The sequence below is a fragment of the Oratosquilla oratoria genome, chromosome 12 (assembly GCF_046742065.1).
Source record: "Oratosquilla oratoria isolate Oo_2021 chromosome 12, ASM4674206v1, whole genome shotgun sequence".
Lineage (NCBI taxonomy): Eukaryota > Metazoa > Arthropoda > Malacostraca > Stomatopoda > Squillidae > Oratosquilla > Oratosquilla oratoria.
In genome coordinates, this window is record NC_134788.1 from 33,645,676 (window position 1) to 33,662,849 (window position 17,174).

Consider the following 17,174-nt stretch of genomic DNA (forward strand, 5'->3'; position numbering starts at 1 on the left):
ACATATTCCCGATTTCCATGGGTAGGCTATTTGCAATAAACCCTATCCTAGGTAAAGTAGGGTTAGCCATTTTATTTATTTGTTTATTCATGTTCTTTAATTAATTCTGTATATCATTAATTCGGCAATTTATTCACTCGTTTATTATTAGTTTTTTATTCTCTCAGTTTACATCTCATCACTTATTTCAAATATTCTTTTTCTTAACGCAGAAGTCGAGCAACACAATGGGTGTTCTCGCGATAATCACATCTTTTAACTTTATTTCTTTCCAAATTAAAATGTAAGTGCATGAACAAAAATCAAGGTTGTTTTGACACCCCGTTAATAATGGTGTACACAACTGATGTGGTTTAGCGTCCTCAATTTGTGAACTGCAACTTGTGCTTGTTTATAATAAAACGATCAATTATATATGTTAGAGAGATAGAATTGATATGGGAAACCAATTTATTTCGACAAGGAAGAGTTGTAGATTCAAATACGTGCAACAAGCTTGATGTAGTTTGCAGTTCTACCGCAGGCAGGTAGGCCTAAAATAACAATGTCATGTCAGCCAATCGGAAAGACTAGGTCTACCGGTCCCCAAAAGTATGAACCTGTTGGTTAATTTGTCTTTTAAACAACAGGGTATGTGGGGATTGGTGCAGATATCAGGATATTCGTTTCATGTTTAGGCTAGTCTTAACTTGGTGTATTATTTTATATTATTTTTTGTCAGAATTCATTTTAGGTGGAGCTAACTTGTTTAGGCAAAGTTTTAAGTCACACAAATAATATAGACATCATCACACATTGCACATAAGTTACAGTAACAGTGATGATGTAATGCTACAAAGGACAACTGTGGGTAGTTGCATTAGTTATACAGAGAAATGCAACTACTGCAATGAAGACATTCCAAATTCACACAGTAATGTAAAATATAAACTATTTAACTGATCCTAAGCTTGTCTGACATTGACACAGGCATTACCTGGTAACAGTAATAGTATTGAAATAATGGGGCTTGATATTTATTTGATGGTTGTTGTGAAGAAGGGGAGATTGCTGCCCAGTCTAATATAAATTTATGCGATAGGGTGATGGTATTTATTTTGGGATTTTATAAATTGCAGACTTCTAGAATTTTTCATGTATGATGTCCCCATAAAATCTGGTACTTTATGTTGAATGCAAATTGGTGTTAAACCTTTCAAGAATGGTGACAACCTTTTTTTGTCCAAGGACGGGTGAATTAATGGAAGGAGCAGATGGACTCTATAGAGTAAAAGGAGTTCTGATTTAGTTAAGATTTACTTTAATCAGAAATCACCTACCCATTGCTAGAATAAAACCCTCATTGATTTTTTTTAACCAAATTACCCTTCCTGCATCTAATTCATGTATTGCTAGGACGGTAACAAATAGATGTGCAGAGGTAATTATTAAACTCTATCTAGCGATAGTTAGACCCATCCTTGACTATGCAGTACAGTTTTGGTCTCTGTCCTACAGAATGGACATCAATTCACTAGAATCAGTACAGAGAAGAATGACCAAAATGATACATGGACTCAGAAATTTGCCTTATGAAGAGAGGCTACCTTAACTTACACTCTCTAGAAAGATGCAGAGTACAGGGTGATCTAATAGAGGTGTTCAAGTGGATCAAAGGCTTTAACAAGGGTGATGCAAACAAGATCATCATATTAAAACAACAGGGCAAAACTTGCAGTAATGGTTATAAACTGGACAAATTTAGATTTAATAAGGAAATAGGCAAGAATTGGTTTACTAACAGGGTGGTTGATGAATGGAATAAACTTAGTAACCACATAGTAAGCGCTGAAACTATCTGTTGCTTTAAGAAACTATTAGACAACTTTATGGATGGGGATGACAGGTGGTGATGGATATGGAGCTGCCTAGTGTAGGCCTTATGGTCTCTTGCAGTCTCCTTTATTCTTATGTTCTTATCCATGAGTTTATTAACATGTTTGTAATTAGGTTGATTAGATCCTATTTTGTTAGTCATTAATTCACTAACATTTCAATCCTTGTGGACAATATCACCATGGACTGATTAGACCATTTCTTTAAGTTCTCTTCCTTTGGTTTGAAGTTCCCTATCTGCATTTTACACCCTTCATGTTTTCCTTATTATTTGGTTGTAAATTTACCCAGTTTATAAGTTGCTCTTCCAATGTTGAAGTCTTGTAACTATTTTTAATAGCCAACATATTTTCTGTGGTGCTTTTTATTATAGTTCCATGGTTTAATGCATCTCATGCCTTTTTTGTATACTGTCCTCATCATAATTTTATCCTTACCAGAACATAATTTGATGGATGTTGTCTTCAAATTGCTTCTTGTTTAGCTACCACATCTTCCATACTGAGGATTGCTGTCTCTTCTTGTTGTTCCATCCCATTTACAGCAGCTTCTTACATCTAGCAATTTAACTTTGGTATCATCATTAGGTTTTGTTGCTATAAGAAATGTATCAGGTATTTTCTTAAATGTCCATGATATGGAGAAGCTTTTTAGACAGATCAGTTATTGTTATCTAGAGATATTTATTACTTTCCCCACTTTTATTGAAATCAATCTTCCTTACATACCATTTGAAAGCCTTACCCTCCTTTGCTTTGTTGAAGATTCCTCTTCTTCTGTGTTCCTCTCATTATTTAATCTTTTGTTTCATTGGTTTTCTCTGTGTTGGTTGTTTGTCCATTGATAAGTTGTCTGAGTTTTATTTATTTGGATCCATCTTTATTCAGTTTTGGGCCCTTTTTGGTCATTTAGTCAATGTGCTGCCTTGGTTCTCTAGCAGGACACTTTCACCACAAAGAAAATGGCTATGGCCACCTGGTTATTCCATAGGTAACTCAGGGAAGATATTTTGTTTAATTGTGTGGATTTAATTCAGGACAGTGGAGGATACTGTGATTTCTCCTCTGTGTGGTGATTACACCTTGGATACATAGTGTCTGTTGCTAGGTCAATTTTGTCCAGGTATTCTTTTAGTATTGGGTGATGACATGAGTGTAGGTATTTTAATTCTACTCGTGCATGTCTTGGGAGTGATTTCCCGGCAGCATTGATGTCTGGGGGTGTCAGGTGAAGGAATTATCATTTAGACCATTGTATTAAGGATTTTTATAAAAAATTTGAATAGTTTAGCTTTAACTCCTGTGTATTTGCCATATATTTTGCCATAAAAGGTTTCATTCATTTCAGTAGGAGAATTTAGCAATTTCATTTGACTCTTGGGTGCAAACATATAATCTTTAGCCCACACATCAAGGACCAATGAAGCAAAATAAAAAACTGAAGATTCTGAAAATAGTGGGGATTTGGACAGTAGAAAGAAAAACTTATCACTGTACAAATAACTCTTAAGAACCAAATTATGCTTCCCAAAGCATGGTATCCAATGATGAAGAAAACAAAGATATCCTTCAAACAACTCAAAATAAAGCATTAGAAATAATATCAAGCTGTACTAAGATATATATATATATATATATATATATATATATATATATATATATATATATATACACACATATGTATCTGATATACTCAGAAACTAAAGTCCTTGTTATAGAGTGACACATGAGAATGCTAGATATAGAGCTCCAAGAGCCGTGAATCTTTCTCACCCTTCACCACATCACTCAAATATTGCCCATGGATGCAGTAATAATAATTCTGCCTGCCTTCTACTCAAACATCTGCAATTACTTGGGGGCAATGTGGTGCCCATGGCCATTTGGGGGTCATAGATCTTCTGCAAAAGAAAACCAATGCAATAGATTGATTGAATCTATTCATTTTGAAATTTCAAGGCCTTTTTCACAATTTCATTTTATGATTGATAAGTTGATGAATTATACAAAGATTGGAGAAATTACATATAGAGGGGATTAACATTTGAGTTATTATTACACTTTGGACAAATGTGAAATAATTTAATTGGTACAAGTAAATTTGTATGTCAGTTATAATCAATTAACACAATTGGTCTTTGTATGATATATTCTGTTTGGTAAGTGGACAATTCAGCTCCTGCTGTTTCAGCTGCAGATAACTCGGCTCCAGACAAATTGGTGGTGTTTTTTCACCCTAGGCACCATTCAACCTTTTTTACTGAGATATGGTACACCTTTTAAAATAATCACATAAAAAATATTGCTACATTAACCAATATGTACATATTCAACAATACATCACATGATATGGCTCACAATCATATTTAAGATAGCATTCCATTAATAACACACATTCACATTTAAGATATCACATCAGCAGGATTTCCATGATGTATAAAATGGCTTTTCTTAAACCTTGGTGTGGCTTATCACCTTTAGATACCATGATCTCAACAATTTATGTTTGAAATATCACCCATAATAATTATATCAGCTTCAAAATATTTTCAAAATTTGGCAACAAGTTGTTCAAAGAGTAAACCTTTGTGGTGTCAAATTCCTGAATGCTGAATAGTCTTTAGCCAAATCAGCAGAAGCTAATTTGCCCTTGATTCACTTAGTATGGTTTGTTGTATAAGATTTTCAAGCATCTGTATAAATATTCATGTCTTAATGCTTTTTGCCCCCAGAACTGTGGTGTGAATGTTGTATTACCATGATGGTTTCTGCCTGGCACTGACTACATCTTTCCCAAGGAATACTGGATACTCAAGGTTAGCTGATATCCACATAAATTTTATTGATGTATTTATTTGTTTATATGTATTTGTTTTTCCTGTTGTCAGTATTGTCTAAAGGGCTGCCCCCAAATGTCATTAACCACTTTGGTATGAGTCAAATTTTTGCATGCAGCATCAGCTGCCATATGTACGATTCATCACACCACTCGCATTATAAAATATAAATTCACTGCTGTATTACTCATTCTCTATTACTCTTAATGATAAACACAGAAAATGTGATCAAACCAGTTCATAGAATCTGGTGATAATTGATGTACAACTACAAAAAATATAATCAAGACGACAGTGCATCCTCAAATACCCACTTTTGCCTCATGACTCCTACGTAGACATCAACGTACTGAAGTGGTTAAAGAAATCCAATAGTAATGACATCTCTCTATCATTCAGTGTGATAGTGCTTTTATTTTGTTGTGGGAAGATTTTATTAACTAGTGTTTCAATCAATTCATGTGATATCAAGAGAAAAAAAATGATAGGCGTTCCTGAAATTTAGTATTCTTTTTAGGAGTGTTGCATCCAGGAAGTCCAGTGTGAGGGAATTTTAGTTTTGTGGCCATCATATATGGATGGAAATAACACAATACTCATGGGTGATTTTAATTGCAAAGAAAAATATTGGGAAGAGATGACAGTGAAAGGTGAAGAGGATCAATGGGGAAACGTATTACTCAACGTGACCATGGAACACACAATGACACAATGAAGAACTATTGAGACTAGATTTAATATGTATGTCAGAACTTGAAATAGTAGACAAAATTGAATACAAGACACCAATTGCAAAGTGACCACATACTACTTGAGAAGAATTAGAGGAAATATGTATAAAGAGAAATGAGAAACACAGAAAAGGTAGACTGATATATGGCAAAATGGACTTTGAGAATCTTAAGAAAAAAATTTCTTCGAGCAAACTGGGAAAATTTCTACAAAGAAAAAACACAAATGGAAGAAAAATGGATGATTCTGATGAAGATCCATAAAGGAGTGGAGAAATATGTACCAAAGCAAAAACAGGAAAGGGTGTACATTAAGTGCTGGTTTAAAAGAAGGTGCAGTGAAATAAAGGAGAAGAGACAAAGCTTGGAAGAAATGGAGAAAAGACAGGAAATCTAAAAAGTGGCAAATACATGTTAATCACAGGAATGAATATTTAGAAATATGCAGGGAAGAAAAATGTGTCTATGAGAAAGACATAATAGAAAAATGTCAGGATCAACCAAAGCTATTCTATAGATATGTAAATGGGAAACTGAAAAACAAACAGAAAATAGTGAAACTATGCCAAGGGAATCACAGAAGATACTGAAATGGCTGAAGTTATGTGCAAACACTTCAAGTCAGTTTTCACTAGAGAAAAAATAGAACAACGGGTTGAAGTTGAGAGAAGTGAAATCCCCCCCATGAAGAAAATAATAATAACACAGAAGGAAATTATGGATCAAATAATTAACCTCAATGTCAGAAAATCACACGGCCCAGATGGAATAGTAAATTGGATATTAAAATAATGTAAAGAACTAGCAGATGAAATATACAACATAATAAGTTGCTTGCTCAAAGAAGGAAAAATGCCAGAAGACTGGAAAAATGTTGATATCATGCCAATTTATAAAGGAGGAAATAAAGAAGACCCAACAAATTACAGACTGGTTTCCCTTTCAAGTACAGTAGCTAAAATCTGTGAAAAAGTTATAAAAAGTAGATGGATAAAACATATGGAGGATAACAATATAATGAATCCGAGACAATTCGGATTTAGACAGGGAAAATCATATACCATGGATTTGATCTGCTTTTACTCAAGAATACTAGATATAATACAAGGGACAGATGGGCTGATTGCACTTTCCTAGATGTACAAAAAGCATTTAATAAAGTTCTGCACAAAAAAACTACCAAGAAAACCGGAAACCATAGGAGTGATACAAGGTAAACTATTGAAATAGATGGAGGACTTTTTGCATGGAAGAAAAATGAGGGTGGTGCTCAGAGATAAGATGGGTCATCCTAAAATGCATCCAAACGCATGTGATGGCAACCTATGGCATCCAATCACTTTAACCCCTTCGATATGATGACGCCTATGTAGGCATCACGAGGAGCAAGTGGGTACTCAAGGATGCCGATTTTGGCGTCTTGATTATATATCTTGTAGTTGTACCTGCTTGACCCCCATACGCTATAAACTGGCTTCATCATATTTTCTATGGTTATCAAAATTCACGGGTGAAAGAGAATGAGCAATACAGTGGTAACTTTATTTTTTGTAATGTGAGTATTATGACGCAACATTGCACGTCTGGCAGCTAATGCCCGCGAGATTTTGGCCCGGAGTGAAGGGGTTGAATGTTTATCAATTTGTCTAGAAACAATTCAGAAATAAAGATATATTGCAAGTGACTGGTCTTTGTGAGTTTCATGTACTTTGTGCTATTAACAGTGAAGTTGTGTACCTTGGAATTTGCCCAATCGATATAGCACCCAGACCTCCTGGCCGCCATCTTTGTTTTCATGGTTCCCGGTCGGGTCTGTGTACACATGGTAGGGTGTGACACTAAATTTTTTCCACAGTTCCTTCAAGAGTCAATCATATGGTTCATCCCAAGACTAAACATAGTGCCAGAAAGACAATTTATTTTATTATGTTTGCAGAACTTGGTTAGTTGGGGCTTGGAGGAAATATACTGACAGTATAATTGTTATAATGAATTATAATGACAGTATTCATGGTGAAACTTCATAAAGTTTTCTCAATAAAACTAATGCTCAACAAAATAGAATTAAGGAAAACATGCCAATCTGATGTTTGTGCTTATTTCATGTTTTACACCGACCTGACCGGGAACTGTGAAAACAAAGATGGCAGCCAGGAGGTTTGGGCGCTATCTTGATTGGGGAAATTCCAATGTAGATAACTTCACTGTTAATGGCACAAAGTACATGAAACTTACAAAGACGACCCACTTGCAATATATCTTTATTTCTGAATTGTTTCTAGACAAATTGATAAACATTTAAACTGATTGGATGCCATAGGTCACCATCAGACACGCTTGGATGCATTTTAGGATGACCGAGATAAGACTTCTACTTGGGAAGAGGTAATTGGTGGAGTCCCACAAGGATCAGTGCTGGCTCCAATAAAATTTGCAATTTATGTGAATGACATGGACGAGAGAGTGGAATGTTACATGAGCTTCGGAGATGATGCAAAATTGTTTAAGAAAGTAAGTACTGAAACAGACTGTGACTCATTACAGAGATCTGAACAAGGTTTGGGAATGGAGTCATAAGTGGGAAGTAGAATTCAACATAAAAAATGTAGCATAATGGAGTTTGGAAAAAGTAAAAAAAAAAAAAAAAAAAAAAAAGGATATTATGAAGATATGAAATTGGAGAAAAAGAAGTAAAGAAAGAGATATCTGAAAAAGACCAAGGAGTGATCATCACAAAAGATATGTCCCCTGACAAATATATAAACAAAATTGTTGGCAAAACCTATAACATGCTAAGATCAATAAAAGTGGCTTTTACCTACTTGGACGAAGAAATGGTAAAGAAAATACTATTCACATTGATAAGGCCTACATTGGAGTATGCAATGACACTATGGTCACTCAGTACAAAGAAGAATATAAGAAAAATTGAGAGAATCCAGAGAGCAGCTACGAAGATGGCCCTAGAATTAACAAAACTCTCATATGAAGAAAGATGGTTAAAATTGGAGTTGCCAACTCTGGAACAGAGAAGAGAAAGAGGTGAATTGTTGACCATCTATAGAATTATGAAAGGCATGGAAGTTCTTGATAGAGGAGACTTACTAAATTGGGATAGGAGAAACACAAGAGGACATGGCAAAGAAGCTTAACCCCTTCAATACGGGCCAAAATCTCACAGGCAGCATTAGCTGCCAGATGTGCAATGTTGTGTCATAATACTCGCATTATAAAAAATAAAGTTACCGCTGTATTGCTCATTCTCTTTCACCTGTGAATTTTGATAACCATAGAAAATATGATGAAGCCAGTTTACATAGTATGGGGGTCACACAGGTACAACTACAATATATATATAATCAAGACGCCGACATCGGCATCCTCACGTACCCACTTGCTCCTCATGACGCCTATGTAGGCGTCATCATATCGAAGGGGTTATAAAGGACAATTATAGAAGAGACCTGAAAAAAAAACAGCTTTCACCACAGAGTGGTGGATGTATGGAACACATTAGATGAAAGAACAGTGTGTGCAAAAACAATACAAGAATTTAAGAGCAAACTAGATATGGAGAGATGCAAAGATGGAAGACCAAGAGCTTAGCTCCCCTTCCTGTAAAATGCAACTAGGTAAATGCAATGTGTGGAGCACTTGTTCTAGCTTGGGGTCATACATTTATGGGCCTGGCACCATAGTGTACCATAAAAATCCATGCTATACAAACCCATGCATAAGGCAACTTAAGTTTTAGCTGGCATGATTCAATGCATTTTTATAAATATTGTGTTTGTGCATGTTTTTCCAACTATTGCAAGAAAGTGTTAATGTATTGAAATGCTTATGTACTATTTTTTTTTTTTTTTTTTTTTTTTTTAATATTATGTGATAAAAGTGTGATATCAGCATACAGTTGCCATGGTTAGTAAACATACTGCTAATGGTAATGCTAGTGATAGCACTCTGAAGCATGCAGTTGTGTGATTCAGCCCCCATATTTGCATTAGTTTTTATAGAGAAAGTAGGTTTGAATTACACAATTTTATTGTTTTATGGTTTAAACTTGTAGTGTTTTTTTTTTTTTTTTTTTTCCATTATGATATATCAGAGAACAACGTAATGTCAGAATCAAGATGTTGTTCTGGACATAGAAAAAAAATTCTCGCATAAGTGATTTTTATGATTACTGTACCCTGTACGTATTTATAATCATACCATTAAAGACAGTATGCATATATTGAAATAATTAAGCTGGACTGATTTTTTTCTGTAAATGGGAAACATTGTAAAAATTATTTGTATCAACTTTTATGGAAATCCATTGAAAAATGGAAAAAAAATGATAATAATGTCTTTTATCTTTTATATATTTTTTTTATAACTTAGTAACTAATAAACACTGTGATCTGTTGATTTTTGTTTGATAAAGATTATCTTGTTAACTTGTTACTATATGTCCAAAGGTTACATCATAATATATTTTTCTTTGTGAATCAACAAAATTTGTATATAAAAAAAGAATCATGTAATTGTGTTGCTAAAAGCTATAGTTTTACCCATAGAGACATAATTCAACAAAACAATTTAGAAAAAAGGGATAAGTATTGTATAAACAAAAAAAATAATACAGAAAAAGAAGTTTCTGAGTTATAAGCATGAATGTGATAAAAATACCGTTACCGAGATATTGAGCCACAAAGATAAAACAAAAATTTTCACCCTCTGTATGAAAAAACTATTAGCAGTATAGATGAAAAGTGCATAGATAATGATGAATTAGATATTATAAATGAAATGGAGTGTTGTGTAAATATTTACCTAGTTGTATTTTACAGGAAGAGAGCTGTGCTCGTAGTGACCCACTTTTGTATCTTTCAGCATCCAGTTTGATCTTAAATTCTTGTATAGTTCTTGCACTTAATGTTTCTTCATTCCGTTTGTTCCAGATATCTATCACTCTGTGTGGGAAGCTATTCTTTTTCAGATCTCTTATGTAACTATCCTTTTTAAGTTTCTTTTCATGTCCTCTGGTTTTTCTTCTATCCCACTTTAGTAAGTCATCTCTATTAAGGACTTCCATCCCTTTCATAATTCTGTAGATGGTTAGCAGGTCTCCTCTTTCTCTTCTTTGTTTCAGGGTTGGTAGTTCGAGTATGTCCAAGTTTTGTTCGTATGTCAAGTTGGAGAGTGTTGGTGCCATCTTTGTCATTGTTCTTTGAATTCTTTCTAATTTCTTTATGTTCTCTTTAGTACTGGGTCCATAGTTTCGCAGCATACTCCAATTTTGGTCTTCTCAATGTAACTGATATTTTCTTTACCATTTCTTCATCTGTGTAGTCAAAAGCCACTTTCATTGATCTTGATAAATTGAAAGTTTCTCCAACTAATTTGTTGATAAGTTTGTCTGGTGTCATATCATTGGTGATAGTTACTCCTATGTCCCTTTCTGAGTTGACTTTTTTTTTAATTTCCTTTGAACCAATTTTGTATTGTCCCAATGTTCTGTTTTTGCTTTTTCCAAATTCCATTATACTACATTTCTTGATGTTAGAAATTCACTTCACTCTCTTCTGACTCCATTTCCAAATTTTGTCCAGGTCTTGTAATGATTTGTAATCTTCCTCTGTACTTACTCTCTTAAGTAGTTTCGGATCATCTGCAAAGAAGTTCATATAACATTCCACACATTTATCCATGCCATTTATATATATGGCAAACATTATTGGAGCCAATACGGAGCCTTGTGGGAGTCCACTTATCATTTCACCCCAATTTGAATTCTTGTCTCTGAGTACCACCCTCATTTTTCTCCTGTTCAAGAAATCTTTCATCCATTCCAATAACTTTCCATGTATTCCACCCTTTGTTTCAATTTTTTTTAGTAGCTTTGTGTGTGGTACTTTGTTGCCTTTTGTAAATATAAGAAGGCACAATCTGCCCATCCGCCCCATTCTTGAATTATTTCTATTAATTGTGAGTAAAAGCATGTTAAGTTTGTGGCACATGGGGTGAGGATAGTGAGCAATGTGTTGGTAGGATGGCTCTCCAGAAAGAGCCAAGATTATCTTAGCTCTTTCTGGAGATGGGTGGGCATGGGGTGGGTGTATACCTTGGCTGGCTACTGCACTTATAAATGGAAAATAGCCTATTATTGTATAGAGATATATGTGATGTTAGGTGTGTGTGTCTTTATATGTACAATTATATTAAATATCCTCTTAAACCATTATCTTTTAATACATTTTTTTACAGACCTGCGATGTGAATGTTATGCTGCTTTTCAATGATTCCTGCTATGTGCTGATTTGCCATATTTCTCTGAAGGAATACTCTATAAGCAAGGTTAGTTTATACATATTTTAGGTGTGTTCCTTTAATTATTATAGCATTTACATGGAGCTATATTAAATGCCAATGAGGGCCTCACAAGCAATATTATTTGAACTTTTGCCATGGAGTATGATAATATTTCTGAACATATAACTTGAATTACTATAGACATGCTCTTGTGATCATTTTGGCCAGGTTAGACAAGTAGTAAAACCTCATAAGATTATTGGGCTAGGAACTCAGGGCTGTACTAAGACATATGTTGCCACAAGAGGTAGGAGACAAAATAACATTGTCACCAATTAGTGGACCACCTTGTTGAATGTCCTCTTACCTGATTTTACTATATTAGGATTTTTTGTCTAATGGGCTGTAATGGTGTAATCCCAGCTATGATGGATGTGGCAAAAAAAAAAAAAAAAAAGGATCCCCACATCCCTGTGTTATAAAGCAGAGCACCAGTAGTTACATCATTTGGGAGCCAGTGGACATGACTGTATCATTGTGTATTTACTTTTCTCTAAACCCATCCAGAAGTCCAGTAATGTGTGTGGAGGAGTTGCTTTACAGAGCCTCTGTGTTAGTATTTGGAAATTTCCCTCTCCAAGGATGATAGGATTCCTCTGCTGTTAAATAAGTCAAGAGGTCTCAGTATATATGTGTTGGGGTAGTAATAAACAAGGTGTGACACCTCAGTTATTATTATCATCAGTATCATATCTCAGAAGATAAGGATTAATCATATGAAGACAGGTTTCTTAACTCCCTGTGTATTCAGAAAGGAAAAGAAGACATCACCTGGTAGAGGAAACTTTCCTTTTTTTGCATGTGCTGCTGGAAAATATAACAGTGAGCCAATGCCTCTGTGCTCAGGCTTCTGTGGTGAATGAACAGGATTCAAGAAAAGATTAGAGTAAGCTTAAGGAAAGTAAGGATTGCTTTGGGACCAATGACAGGTACCTGTATGTGATGGTCCTGTAAAATGGATAATAAAGTATCTGTTTTCAGAACCTGTCAACACCCTATCCTCTATCAGGTGCAGCCCTGAGGAGCTAACAATTGGTTTCTGGACTGGGCCTAAGATCTTTGTCAACTTCAGCTGTATTCTTTACAGTCAACAAATGTTCCCCTTCCCCCACCACTTTCAGCTAGTGACACAGGAACTATCCACACTAATATAGTACAGACAGCAGTCCAAGGCTCTTATAGATATCTATTGGAGGACCTGAGAAGTGTTGCCAGCCGCTGTGGGGCCGTGAGTTTTCCACTTGGTGAAACTCGGGGCAACAATTAATGAATTAAGGATTGGTTTACCTCGTTCAGTACAGAACCCTACTGTTTTTTTTAAATATGTACAATTTCTTTTCACTAAAATTAGGAAGATGATACATGGCCCCATAGTATCCAGTGAAGATTAATGAACAAAAATATTGTTCATAATGTCCAGATTAGTTAAGAAATACTGTTAGATGGCATTTAGTTTTTGTACTTGAAAGTTATATTGTTTCTGGAGTTGAACCTATTGACAAGCTTAGCATGTAGTTAATAAGAATTATTGTGCTTTTGTGCATGATTAGTGTTAAAGATGGTTTATGGTTTGAAGTTATATATATATATATATATATATATATATATATATATATATATATATATATATATATATATATATATATGCTAGTACATTGTGACAAGTTGATTCAAGGTGGAAAAAGAAGTCATGAGTCTAGTCCAGAGTTTTTGAGTTTATTCCTGACTGGCTTTGCTCTATGCTTCTTCAGAAAATTTCCTCTGAAGAAGCATAGAGCGAAACCGGTCAGGAATAAACTCAGTTACTCGGAACTAGACCCGTGACTTCTTTTTCCACCTTCATATATATATATATATATGTGTGTGTGTATGTGTATATATGTATATATTATATATATATATATACATACATATATATATATATATATATATATAGATATATTACTTTAATGAGTTAACATTTTGTTAATACAATAGCAAACATGATGAAGAAAAAATATATATGTACATACATATAATAACAGGTTCCTGATCTCCATAGGTACTAAAATGTCAGATTCATCAAGTGAAAATGATATGGAAAAGGCAGTGCAGAAGTTGGAATCGTTAGAGAAGAGCCTTCCAGAAGAAAGTAATAAATCTGCCTCCTGTGTAATGCATGAAGGGCAAACAAGTTACGAGTTTGCATCCAGTTTCATGCTACCAGAAGAAGCAAGCACAGAAGCTGAATCACCCTTGCTGATGTCAGTAGAACCAAGTGTTGAAGCTGCATCCAGTTTAATACTTCCAGGTCAAACTGGTTATGAATTTACATCAGATCTTATGCTGCCACAGGAAACAGATACTGAAGCTGCAACCCATTTAGATCAGGCCCCTAAGAAAAAGAAACCTCGTAAATGTTCTTTGTGCGGTGCTTCATTTTCAAACTCCAGTCATCTTACGGCACACATAAAGACTCACACGGGCGAGAGGCCCTTTAAGTGCACTCAGTGTGGCTTTGCATTTGCTCACGCTCACAGTCTCAAAAGTCACATGGTCACTCATACAGGTGAGCGGCCCCATAAATGTCCCTACTGTGAGAAATCCTTTGCTCTGGCCGGCAACATGAAAAGACACATGCAGACTCACACAGATGAGAAACCGTTTAAGTGTCACATTTGTGGAGCTACATTTAGGGTCTCTTACAGTCTTGACAGACATATTCGGACTCACACGGGCGAAAAGTCTCACAAGTGTCCCCATTGTGATGCCTTATTTTCTGAAACGGATAAACTGAAACTTCATATTCGTACGCATACAGGCGAGAAGCCGCACAAGTGTTCTCATTGTGCCGCGTCGTTTTCTACCTCAAACCGTTTGAAGGAGCATTTTCGAATTCACACGGGAGAGAAGCCTCATAAATGTAGTTTTTGTGAGGCTTCCTTCCGTCTGCCACGAAATTTAAGGATACATACTTGGACTCACACCGGTAAAACGCCGTATAAATGTACTTATTGTGATCTTTCGTGTACTGATGCAAGTAGTCTGAAAATACACATTCGTACCCACACAGGAGAGAAACCTCACCAATGTTCCCTTTGCAAGGCTTCGTTCTCTACCTCGGGTAGTTTGACGACCCACATGCGAACTCATACAGGCGTCAAGCCTCATAAGTGTACTTATTGTGTGGCTTCATTTGCTCAGAGTGGGGGCTTAAGCAGGCATTTGATGACTCACACTGAAACGTTTACTGTGGGTGGTCGTTCAGATGAGGCATCAGAGGAATCAAATTCTGAGAACCTTTCTGGAGGCTCCAGTCCTGAAATTAGATCTGTTGCATTACATAGACGTACTATCAAAAAGGAACCAGTACAGGAGTCAGTCAATGAAAGTTCACATAACATGTCAAGGAATGAAAAAGAGGTGATGGAAGTCAAAACAGAGGAGGTAATGATCAAAATAGAAAAAGAAGAATTCGGTAATATCTTTGTAATTTAGATGTATCCATGTGTGAATGTTTGTGATAGAAATAGAAATCTTGACCTTCCATATCTAGGTATACTTGCAAAAGAAATTAATAATAGTTATTACAAACTTAACATGGTTTACAGCACTAAGATCATGTAGAAAATGAAGGGTTGTTATTGCTGAAGTTGTTACATTTAGTTATTGTAGGTTATATGATTGCCTTTAACTTATGAATAAAAACTTAACAGTAAGATGTAACATAAATAGATCAAGTAGATGTATGTAGAGCATTTACCATACTCAATAGTGTTATAAAGCAGCTTGATGTTGAGTGTATATTGTACATGTGACCCAACTTGGTTGTTCTTAGTTTGAAGTTAATCAAGTACTTACAATATTAATGAACATGTTTTTTTTTATTTTTGGAAATAAATTAACCTATCTGGAGCATCCCTCAAAGGTGGAAGTGATTCAAACTGCAGCCTGCCTCATTAAGAACTATTTAAAAATCTTATGCTTTATATTACTTTTATAATTTACTGTATATGAACCAAGGTTATTTAGAAATATTGAATATTAATCAAGAATTAATTCTTCCAATTTGTTGGAGAAAAATGTTTCACAAACTTTGGAAAGTTGGTGATATATTTTAAAATTCCTTTATTGGGACGTGGTGAGCCAGATTTCTAATTCTAAAACTCATTGCACAACAACCAGTGTGAATTAAGATGTAGAATATAGATAATGTGGGGGCAAGTCTTATATGAGGGCAATGTGTACAGTCACTCCTAAGAAAAAACTATCACTCCTATGATGACATCACACTCTCAGAGGAAGATCAAGATCACAACACCACCATTTTGATTTAATGCCTATGTATTTGAATAATGAAATTAGCCATATTAATGTGATTCCAAGTGAAAACAGTGACCAAATAAACGAAAATGGCTCCTTGAGCTTTGAAGGAAGAAATGTTTGTCATCAGGGGCCATGTGTGTATGGGCAATCCATACAGGCAAATTTTGGATGTGCTTTTTTTTCACAAAAGTGTTTACTTGTTGAGATAATGATGAAATAACATAGTACATGGAAAATGGTGCTGAGAAATCAGTGATTTTTTTTTTTCTCAAATATATTTAAAGTTCAATGAAATTACATTTTAGATGCAATATAAAGTGTCAATTAAATTGTACATGTTGCACCACACCCCATATGGGTCGCCCCCATATAGGGGGTGACCTGTACAAAAAAGATATTTTCAAATCCCCAAAAAACATATGTGCCCTAACTGAGAAACCTTGAGGTGGATGCCATACGCTAAATGATTGAAATTGATTTTGCACCCATTGTGATTTCTTTCACCTCAAAAACTGACTTTTAAGAAATATTTTTCCACTAATAGTACAATTTGCCCCAACATTATGCCATATGCTAATCCAGAACAATATACAGCTTAAATGTGATCTATCATTAAAAAATATTGTTTGTTTTATTCTTATTGTTCTTGTTATGATTATTATTATTACTATTATATATACATGTATATACATATATATGTAAATATATGTATATATATAAATATCCAAAGTGAGTTGCTAGTAGCTGCAAATATCATACAAATAATTTCCAACAGTCATCCAGGGATTCAAACTGAGGCCTTGCTTGACATCAGGCCAATACTTTACTGACTGGGCTATAAGAGCTACAAAAGACTCCAACTTGGAGTTGATCTAACTACCTAGATTCTTTGGGAGTTAGATCAATTCAAAGTTGGAGTCTTGAAGCTCCTATAGCCCAGTCAGTAAAGTATTGGCCTAGTGTTAATCAAGGCCTTGTTTTAAATTCCAGGGTGACTGTTAGGAAATATTTGTATATAATATATATACTGTATTTATATATGTATATATATATATATATGGGCTCTATAA

The 17,174-nt window shown here is 34.8% G+C and overlaps 1 protein-coding gene across 3 annotated transcripts in view; it reads left to right on the top strand.

Annotated features, from left to right (window-relative positions):
* Window positions 1-357: 357 nt before the first annotated feature.
* Window positions 358-17,174, top strand: part of LOC143031309 (uncharacterized) — a 31,527-nt gene continuing 14,710 nt past the window's right edge. The window contains exons 1-4 of one of the 3 annotated variants that reach the window (XM_076194982.1): window positions 358-527; window positions 4,607-4,690; window positions 11,695-11,784; window positions 13,841-15,225. In XM_076194982.1, coding sequence (XP_076051097.1) covers window positions 13,849-15,225 — 1,377 coding nt within the window. In that variant the 5' untranslated portion in view covers window positions 358-527; window positions 4,607-4,690; window positions 11,695-11,784; window positions 13,841-13,848. Of the gene's footprint in view, window positions 528-4,606; window positions 4,691-11,694; window positions 11,785-13,840; window positions 16,850-17,174 lie in introns of those variants that run through there. The other 2 variants (XM_076194981.1, XR_012966994.1) reach the window with 2 other exon arrangements.